The following is a 10,254-nucleotide window of genomic DNA, read 5'->3' as shown; positions in this document are numbered from 1 at the left end:
TAATGTTTACTGGTCTGTCTAAGATATAATCTTAGAATTTATGACACAAAAAGCTTATTAAGAGACGTATATTTAAATTATGCCGAAGTTACATTTATTGTACTTTCTGTGAACCGGAAACAAATGATACCGTTTGACCCACACACACGTTGTTATCAAGCATGGCGCCAGGAGGGAAGATCAACAGACCAAAAACAGTACGTTATGTTTTGTCTTCTATATCCAGATGCTGCTTTAGCTATCTACCTAGCGGAATAGTTAGACTTAAACGTGTCCTACCTAGCTAACTAGTCTGCTTGTACAACTGCTTGTTGTAGGTACAGTGCAAAGGGGATTCCAAGGAAGTACTTTTCTAGCAATAGAGATCCCAATAGAACGACTGTGCAGTGAATTTTCAAACAAAAACCAAACTGTAGCTAGTATAGCAAGCTACATTGCAAAAGTTGCGGCTTTCTTTTAGATCCTTTACTAAACAATTTCACTAAACAATTTGGACACCCCGACCAAACTGCACATGCAGCATCACAGTAATTGCCCAAGCAGAAATCCATTCCTGAGTCTTCTGAACTACACGAGCTGTAATCAGTTTGACCAGCTGTACAAGTACACCTATTCAGTCCGTTTGCGGTTATCAAACAGGAATTGGGGAAGAAGCTCTTCAAGAGGCGGAGGCTTCTATCAAAACAGAAAAGGAAGAAGCATCGCATTGTCGGAGCAGTAGTGGACGAAGGCCTCATCACAAAACACCACCTGAAGAAGAGGAGGTTCGTGAATTTAAGCAAAGAGGGGCAAACATGTTAAATTCGTGTGAAGCTGGACTCACTTTTAAGATTGTGTGTGATGGTGGAGGGAAGAAGGAGATAGAAATCAACGAAACAAATTCAGATTCACTCTAGAACCTCCCATAAAGGTTTAATATGCTGCTCAGTGGTAAAGATACTCGACTACTAAGCAGAAGGATGCTATTGTTTGACCCCTGAGCAAGACCCTTAACCCTCACTTGCTCAGGTTGTATTTAATCATAATTGTAAGTCACTTTGGATAAAAGCATCAGCTAAATACCATAAATGTAAATGCTATTTAGACTTGGTGATTTATTTGCCCATGTTGACAGTTTGATGTTCATGACATTGTTTTTCAATTTTTAGTAGTGTTCATGAGAGCTTAATCATCTGAGGAACATCATGAGCGAAGAGCATTTGCACCAAGAAGTGTACCTAGTCCACTAAAATAGCATGTTCTTGGGTTATTATACTACCATCAGTCCAAATAACTCCCAATTTGAGACTTGTACCATTATGAATCCATGGCCATGTTTAACACTTGGCAACAGATATTGAGAACTGAAGACATTTCCTAGCTTTCTCCAAACATGAAAATGTCCAAATGTAGGAAAATGGCTCTTCAGGGGCCATTTCAGTTGCTTCTTACATCAGGTTATGCATCTATGTATGCCAGCCCTGGACAGACCTACAGTATTTACAGTGCTAATAGAATGCATTTCAAGATTTTAGAAACTGTAGCTAGTGACTGAATTGTGACTAAACTGTGAGCTTTGAATTGTCACCACTGTGCCTGTTTGCCAGGGGTCTGCTACCCTTGAAAGAGTAAAGAATTCCACAGTTTTGTGACTGCTGCACAAGTACAGGGACTGACTTTTTTTGACCCTGTCCTAGAGTCTAGACCTCTATTACCTCTGATCTTTTCTAGCTGAACCTGATAACTGCCATTCATCTTTGTACTTGTAACTTAGTTACTTAATCTTTTAACAACCTTTCATTTCATTTTATGCTGTATTTTTAAAAATGTCATTTTGACTTTACAGAAATGTGTCCTAGGGCTTAGTAATTCCCAGGGAGCACATGTAGCAGCAGGTTTGGCATGTGCATCGTAATGCGTTGAGTATTAATCTTACATGAGAGTCATGTGAGTGTTCTCCTGTCCCGTCCAGCACCAGCTCCAGGGCAAACATCACCCTGTCAGGAAAGAAGAAGAGAAAACTGCTCAAGCAACAGCAGTATATGGAGAAGGAGAAGTCAAGCATGGAAGGTAGTTAATTCTGGTGCAGAGTACTGCGTAGCTTTCGAGGGGGTGCCATGTATCATGGGGATTAACTTTCGCTTGCATACCAAGACTGTGACCTGCTCACTAGGACTTGGTCCATATTGTTTTGCGCCATGAAGCTTTGCAGGTGGAGGACTGGAGACCTCCTCTGGAATCTGTCGGCAGGATTCTTGTTCAGTGGGGGTTGCAACTCAATGCTGGCGTCTACGTTGAACTTTTTTACATTTTGCATTTTCGCCCCCTCTCCGTATTGATAATTAATCTTCATCATCCACCGTGGTGTATTGGTTTTCAGGGTCAGATGTGCGAAAATTGTGCACTGGCGCTGACATTGATGGCGTGGCAGTCCATAGTGATATTCTATACCTCTGTTCTGTGTTGGTTGGATGGTAAGAAGGGATATACCTGTTATTTTTTAAACTGAAATGAACTTAGCCTCTGTAACTTAGATATGTACAGGTGAGCTGTCATCATCTCAATTACTACCATGATAGTAGGAGGTAAAAAGCAGTTTTTATAGTCTCAGGGTAACACTCATACAGCCTACTATCAGTTCTGTCCAAAGCATTTGATCAAAAATAAATAAAGATCCATTGGCTCTTATGGAATAAAGAAGACACTGAAATGTTTTGCCATGCTTGTGACCACAAGCAATACTATTTTTGTAAGATTGCCTGGTGTCAATTGGGGTCAAAGTTTGAGCATATCTGCAGGTCTTTAAAATGTCTGATGTTGAACTAAATGAATATGGATACAAGGCAAACTCAATGGGCTTGGAGGCAGAGCAGACTGTTCTGACTGCAAAGTCACTACATTCCAAGTGTTTGAAAATAACTAGTGAGTACCGATGCAAGGTTTGGTGTTACCATGCCCCATATGTAAACAAACATTATGGCAAAAGTTATTTACTCTTTTGAATTATTTAATGAATTGATTACCAGGTTCAAACTCTCTTACTCCTCACATCCTTCCATGAAGGTTCAGCAGATATTTTAGATAGTATATAATTCTCAGTCTTCGTAAGCTCTTGGAGAAATCCATATTGATTCTTGAGGTGTGTTTTTCCTCACAGAGTGGTCAGAACGCCCTCTCCCCACATCCCCACTGCCTAAAGTGCTTGGTAGTTCCTGCACCGATCTGATGACTAACTGTTGCCTTTTCCTTTCTGTAGTGGAAATGGAAACGAAGAAGAGGACGTCCGCACCACGGCAGCGGAAGCAAAAGAAAAATGGCAGCTCGTCTGCTGATGTGGAAATGCTGGATGTGGAATAAGTTAACTTTACTGGAAGTTGCGGTGCCTTCTTGTGCCTGGCAAAATGAACTGATATAAGGTCATTTGTTATTAAGGGTGAGAGAGTGGTACGGAATGCTGACTTCATTGTGCGTCCAAATATCAGCTGAACGGCAGTAGTATAACCTTTACGGCAGTTGGTTTAAAAGGTTCTCACTCTTTGTGCGCGTGCGTGTGCACACTTGTCTTGAGTGTCGTACACACTTGTCATACAGCTTAATTGCAATTATAGCACACGTTACAAAATTTTATTTAATGCTGCTATGCTGTATTTTTCTACATATCTACATTTTTCCAAAACCTCCTAGAATAGCCCAGTTATGGCTTGATGTGTATGAGTTCATTTTAATTCTTTGAAACTGATCATTCTCACATCACCCACTGAAGTGATTTGAAATGTGTGATATCTGTTAATCCACCAGCCTTAAATCTCCTTTTTACCTTCATATTGCTTTTATTTTGGTGTGCCTTCATTTTCTGTGACCTTTATGAAAGGATGGAACAGGAAGATCTTTATATTGGGAGAATCAACAGCAGTTCATGAGAGTAAAGATTATAAAGCTGACAAGGAGAAATAAGCAGAGTAGATGGCAGTTCTGTCATGTTGGTGAATTGCCCCCCTCCCCCCCACCCCGGCTTCATGTTTTTCTCAATCTTGTTTGGGATATCTTAAATGTTTATCTGAATAAAGCCCATCGGAAATTGCACTAATTCAGCACTGTCTGATTAGGGGCTTTGTATTCACAAATTATTTAAATAAAATCGCCACAGTACATGCCAACGTTCTTCACCAATGTTAATTCATCCTTTGATTTCGTAATTGTAGTTTGGCTTGATTGGTTTGGTAAATACGGGGTATGAGCAGACGTGTATCGTCATCGCTTCACTAGTCGCGCGGAGGACAAAGAGACAAAAATGGGTCATACTCAGGGAGCGCAAGGACCCCTGCAAAAGCCTAAGAGCCGCCTTTGAGACACTGCGTATTAGTCTCTAATGGTAGGTAAAAGAATCCGTTCATTAATGCATTGACGGCTAATGTGCGTTTATTTGTATAATGCTAGATGTTGGTCTAATTGCTCGGCGCCCTGTCATACAGCTTACGTTCTATTGTGTACAAAACACGAACCAGCGAGACTCCGTCGTGAGAGAACGCGGAGCAATTGTAGGAAAAGCCTCGTCTTGTGTATTTTAACCGTTTTAATTGTGCATTGATTCGTGAAGAGAATTTTGTGATAACTTTCAAAATGATTTCGTGATCGTAGACACCATTTTAGGCGACAAGTCCGTGTGAACGTCCTAAGAAGCTCCACGAAAACGGCGGTTTATTTTGAGATGTACAAATTTGCATAACCTGCCCACGACCATTTGTTAGATGAACAAGTTGTTTGGGTCATATTCCTACGAGCTATTTTGACGGTGAATGTAGGAGCTAAATGATACCGAAAAATAATTTTAGAAAAATGTTCTATTTAAGCTGTCCACAAGACTTGCATGTCCGCTGTCTTATGAGCCTAGGTTGTTATAACTTTTAAATAACCACTCAGTCCATGTTTTTTGGGAATACACGGAGCCTCACTTGGCTTTTGGAATATCTGATTAGGGCTGCATCACAATATCGTCTTGCTCCTCTTGGACGATACTCGATTTTAGATGCACATCAGCTGTCTTAGTACCTCCAGGCCTTCGTTATATTTTGCCAGCTGTGATTTTGTCGAAGTTTGGCAGTATACAGTAAACCCTGCAGTACGCGTCTGTTAAACTAAAAAGGACACCGTAGCTAATAGAATTATACGCGTATTGCGTAGATTTTGCAATCGTTCATGACGCGGTGGCATGTTTTATTTCCAAAGGTTTAAAATCTTGTAACATCATCACACATATATACCAGTGGTGCCCAGCTCCGGTTCTGGTGATCTACCGTTTTGCAAGGTTTTTTCCAACACTAATCTAGCACACGTTGTCTTAATATTAAGAACCTGCTGAAGACCATGATTGACTGGATGAAGCGTGTTAGATTAGGGATAGAACTAAACGGCAGGACGGTGGATCACCAGGATCGCACATGACTTAAACGGTTCACACTTCATCCGTTATATTGATTTCATCCCTAGACTCACGGGTCACTTCATGAAATGCACCTATAATCTAAGCATATTTTATTACTGTACAGTCACATACCTGTTCACGTACACAACTGGTCAGAAACTCCTCAGCCCAGTAATTACTGGTCAGTTTCTGACCACAGAGAACAAATTCAAGATTGTATTACCAGTAATTTTATAGCAATGTGGTTGCGTATGTTGACCTGATCCGGGCAGTACTCTGTTCCACAGCTGACCCCTGTATCAGGACTAGAGGATGGCTAACAAACTGTGCATGACAGTAGAGGAGTCTGAACTCTACCCGCACAAAGTGTTCCTAATAAAATGGCTGGTGTCTGCAAAAATGTACTAGTCCTCTCTATGGTAGCATCTGGAGTTCACTGATGTCATTGGTTGCCATGCCAGCACTCTGATAATGTAAAAACAACCCACCAGTTGTTTTAAGACCAGTGCATCAGTTTCAGAATACAAACCCACATTTGTAGAAAACATAAAACATGTCATTTGTCCATTCATCCATAAGACATCAGTCCTGCAGTGGCTTTATTTTTTACAATCTGAATTAGAAACATGATGATGAAGGCACAGTAAAAGGAAAAAAAAACTATGCTTATAAATAATTAGCTAGTTACGACACAAGTATTACGCGATAATAAGTATTTAAGATAACATGAAATGTGTTCCAGAAAAAAGGTGCAAGGTTCTACCGAGATAAAGGAGTGTACATGAACGGTGGACCCAAAGGACTTGAGACCGTCTGATGGAGTTTTACCTGCACATACAACGCACTGGTCAGTACCTCAGTTCTGAAATTATTTTAGTTCTATTAGATTTACATTTCTAAGAAGATACTGAAATTATAAGGATTGCTATGTTGCACACTAATCCTTCATTTGATTAAAAGTAGAAATAATGTGATATTACTCTGATCCAACATTGAAAAATGTGCTTGAAGTATTAAAGTACTAGAATGTACTTAAATATTCTGTACATTTAGAATGAGTTGGAACTATGTTGTAGCTGGTGCTCGTTGCTCTGTGGAACCATAAAAGATCATGAAGAGAGAAAAAGAATCAAGGAATCAGCCATAAATAGAGCTGGACCTGATCGTGAAGGACTCCTGTTTTGTACAGTGCATATGCTAAGACAAAGGGAACATTAGACCTTCAGTATCAACCAGTTTATCAACTTCAAGCACTTGCTGAGAGTTTAAGCAAAGAGAGTTAAACTCTGGGTGCCAGTTCACAGATTTAGACTAATCCTAATCCAGACTTAGACTAAACAGAATTTGCTATGGTGTTTCACCATTGGATCTGCAGTTGCATCTGGTACTAGGTTGGGCTAAATCCACACCCAGAAAATGGGCCCTGTGAGTTTAAGCCCTCTTTAAAAAATCTCTGACCAATCCCAGAAGGACTCTGCTGACCCCGAGAAGCCTCTGGATCTCCTGAGCCCCAAAGCCATGTCCCTGGCCCGGAGAGGCCCCGGCTGGGGGGCTGTGCTGCTCCTCGCCGCTCTGCTCTTCCTCCAGGCCGACGGCATCACCTCAGCCATTGACGGAGAGACGTGTTACTCCAGGCAGCACCGAGACGCCATCGTCAACGTACACGTAGCGCTGAACGGGAACGGGGCCACAATGGATGCCAGGGTGGAGGCGGCTGAGAGGGACTGTGTCCTGGCCTGCTGCTCGGAAGAAGTGAAGCCAGGTAGGTCGCTAAGAGCCCAGCAGAGGCTGCTCTCTGTCTGTGACAGAGGCACATTTCATCTGAGGTTTGTTTTTTTGTTTTTTTGACGAGAGGCGACAGCGGAGGGCTTTGATTTTGCTAAACATGGATGAGTGCTGTTAAAAGATCGGTTTACTGGCATGTTCATTCATATTCATTTTTCAGATTCTTACTCGTATTCTTATTCAAGGTGTATGTGATCAGTGAGTCACAACTTCATAATGCCCTAAGTTGAAGAGTTCATGTTCAGAAAGCAATGGTCTACCCAAGTATTTTGTTCAGGCTGTCTAGATTCAGGTAGCCTTAATTAGCAGAATCAAGTGAGTAATACAAAGCCATGTAAGATTTGAAGTGTTTAAACTGTTTAAACCCAAATTTTTATACCGCTGGTTGTGACTGATGCATCCAGGATTTTAATGTCCTTTTTATTCTTTCATATTAAAGATGTAGCCACAACATTTTCAGGGTGACATTTACTTATTTCTAATCTGTTTATAGCCAACTGTCCTTGGTTGTACATAAAGTGCATAGCTTTAAGAATCAGGCATTTTGTTAGAAGGAATCAAGGCCTAATTAAGATGGTAATCTAAAGTTCAATCAAAATTTATTTATGTTTTTAAGATGGATCTGGTACCCCAGTGGCCTGCAATAGCTCCATATGTATCTCTTTCTTGCAGGTATAAAGTGTAATATGGTTGTGTATAAGCCATCAAGCAAAGATGGCGCTGAGAACTGCTACCTGTTTCACTGCGAGACTGAACACGACTGCCCACTGATGGTGGCCAATCCGGGGATCAACACTTATGACATTTTTAAAGGTAGATTTTTGTCACCAAAAGCTTTCAGAAAAGATGCTCTTATGCCCTTTGTCTTCGGTATTTAATAAAAATTGCATTATGAGTAGTCTATGTTTTACAGTTTTATAACTGATACAAGTTTTTGGAGGGATGTCAGTGAGTAACTTTGTTAGCTAGGTAAAATGCTCTTCTTATCTGTTCAGTTATATCAGTTTGTTGGTGATTCTTCTGTGGGTGGATTATGTTTTATGGCTTTATGAACTTATTTTTTACAAGGCTTGACACATCCTGCTGTGAAAGGAAATCCTCCAACAAAACAACCCACGACTACTCAATCCACCTCAGCGACCGTAAGCCCAAAAGCCACGATAGCCACAGTCACACAGCCACCCCTAGCAACCACCACAACCCAGCCCCCGACGATGACAAGCACCACACCACCCACTACAACTACCACAACCACCACCTTGCCCATGACCACCACCACTGAAGTTACAACAAAGACAACCAATGCTCTTGCTACTCGTGAGTCTGCTGTTGTCCTGGTCACAATGCCTGTTGTAACCATGCCTTCCATGCCTGTTGCTACAATAGTGACTACCGCAACAACAAAGACACAAGTCAGCAGTACAACCACAGCAGTAACTTCAACAACTTTATCACCTACACTACCACCAAAACCGCCCCAGCCACATCAGGTGCCTGCGAAATCCAGCAGGCCGCTGAAACGACCAGAAGCCCATGCCGGCAGACCCAATGCCAAAACAGTTGAGATTTCCACCAAAACCATACCAACCACCACTGCCACTCAGAAACCAACAACCACCACTGCTCCAACTACTACTTCAACCACCACCAGCACCACCACCAGCACCACCACCACTATCACTACTGCAACTACTACCACACCTTCTACTATGCCTTCTACCACCACTACCACAACTACCACCACCACAGCTACCGCAGAAAGGACAACTGTAGTAGTTGTAGGAACAGAGAATGATCTGAAGAACAAGGCCTTGGGGCCTGACACTCTGAAGCCTTCAACAGCTGGCTCCGGCCCAGGTAAGGCCCCACGGAGCCAGTCAGTTTGGAAGAACAGCCTGGTGGTGGTGGTGGTGGTCACTCTTATCTTCCTCACGCTACTCCTAGCCATCGTGGGCCGCAAGGCCGTGGAGTCTTTCGACAGGAGACATTACACTAGATTAGAGCTCAATGACCTGCACTACGAGATCTGAAGCCTGACCAAACTTACTAATAACCAGAAGAACAAAGAGACAATCTTGTTAAATTTGAAAATGTATTTATTTTTCCCCCTATCCACTCACTGGAACAAAAATACTGTATTTTGATACTTAGGTCTTTTGGGTGGGGGAGATTTGTTCCTCTACATAAGGTGTGATAACTGTACAATACAAGATGGAGACTGAGCATGAAAGCAAGGGTTGACACTTGAATGAAGAGCAATACAATGAACTCAGGAAGCCTCAAAATTGAGAATTAAGGACTAATGTACACATGGACATCCACTGCTACGGCAAGACATTGATGAGACCCCATATATTGGTTTAACATTTCACAGTGATTACAGAGGGGAAGTCAAATGAACAAATTGTAATCAAAAGTGAAGGTGTAGCAGGATAGCTGGGTAACCAATCCTTTAAGAGGCTTCATTCGTTCCATTGTCTTGACCTGTTTCTACAAAGTTTTAGTTAAATATAGGTATGTAATTAAACCATGCTAGCAGTGAGACCTGTACTGGGCAAATTATTTAAAATGCAAATCAGAGCTGATTCATTTGTTTTTTTGTTTTTTTGATTAAACATACTCCTGTGATGTTCTTGGTTGGGACAGATTTGACTGGGTCATGCCTGTGCCACTGACTACTAATAAATGTGGAAGTCAGAATATGCTTAAGGTTGGTTCTGTTCTCTGAACATACTAAAAGCACCTTTATAACTGCATATGGTCAAAATAGTTCCCTTAATTCAAACCACTAATGTTCAAACTTCTTATTGTAATGCTGTATGTCTCTCTAGCTTTTCTTTCCTTACACTCTATTTATTGCACCTATCCACAGGAAACCCATTGACTGATGCAAAGTTCACATTGAGGTGCACTTCTATTTTATCTACATGCATTCTAAATGAATACTAATAGTTAGGGATGCATTATATTGGCTGTGCACTATTTTCATATGAATACTTTATTAATACGTAGGTGTGTGTGTGTGCACGCGTGAGCGTGAGTGCCATTATAAGTTAATGAGGTGGTCT

General features: G+C 41.4%; 2 protein-coding genes across 2 annotated transcripts; both read left to right on the top strand.

Moving 5' to 3' along the window:
• Positions 1-103: 103 nt before the first annotated feature.
• Positions 104-4,351, top strand: c4h11orf98 (chromosome 4 C11orf98 homolog). The gene is made up of 4 exons (XM_027024262.3): positions 104-197; positions 640-764; positions 1,952-2,049; positions 3,236-4,351. The coding sequence occupies exons 1-4, from the start codon at positions 162-164 to the stop codon at positions 3,334-3,336; spliced, it is 360 nt and encodes a 119-aa protein (XP_026880063.2). The 5' UTR covers positions 104-161; the 3' UTR covers positions 3,337-4,351.
• A 2,568-nt stretch (positions 4,352-6,919) lies between these two features.
• mansc1 (MANSC domain containing 1) lies at positions 6,920-9,888 on the top strand. Its single transcript, XM_035534295.2, has 3 exons — positions 6,920-7,163; positions 7,859-7,999; positions 8,255-9,888. Exons 1-3 carry the CDS (start codon positions 6,920-6,922, stop codon positions 9,214-9,216), a joined length of 1,347 nt encoding a protein of 448 aa, XP_035390188.2. The 3' UTR covers positions 9,217-9,888.
• Positions 9,889-10,254: the final 366 nt, after the last annotated feature.

This window comes from Electrophorus electricus, chromosome 4 (assembly GCF_041902795.1).
Source record: "Electrophorus electricus isolate QZ-2024a chromosome 4, ASM4190279v1, whole genome shotgun sequence".
In the NCBI taxonomy this organism is placed as follows: Eukaryota; Metazoa; Chordata; class Actinopteri; order Gymnotiformes; family Gymnotidae; genus Electrophorus; species Electrophorus electricus.
This window is presented reverse-complemented; position numbering and strand designations above follow the sequence as displayed.

Coding starts and splice junctions, on each gene's coding strand:
- c4h11orf98 (XM_027024262.3), top strand. CDS start 162: ATGGCGCCAGGAGGGAAGATCAACAGACCAAAAACA. Junction 198..639: donor AGATCAACAGACCAAAAACA/GTACGTTATGTT, acceptor GTTATCAAACAG/GAATTGGGGAAGAAGCTCTT. Junction 765..1,951: donor CACCACCTGAAGAAGAGGAG/GTTCGTGAATTT, acceptor TGTCCCGTCCAG/CACCAGCTCCAGGGCAAACA.
- mansc1 (XM_035534295.2), top strand. CDS start 6,920: ATGTCCCTGGCCCGGAGAGGCCCCGGCTGGGGGGCTGTGCTGCTCCTC. Junction 7,164..7,858: donor CTCGGAAGAAGTGAAGCCAG/GTAGGTCGCTAA, acceptor TCTTTCTTGCAG/GTATAAAGTGTAATATGGTT. Junction 8,000..8,254: donor CACTTATGACATTTTTAAAG/GTAGATTTTTGT, acceptor ATTTTTTACAAG/GCTTGACACATCCTGCTGTG.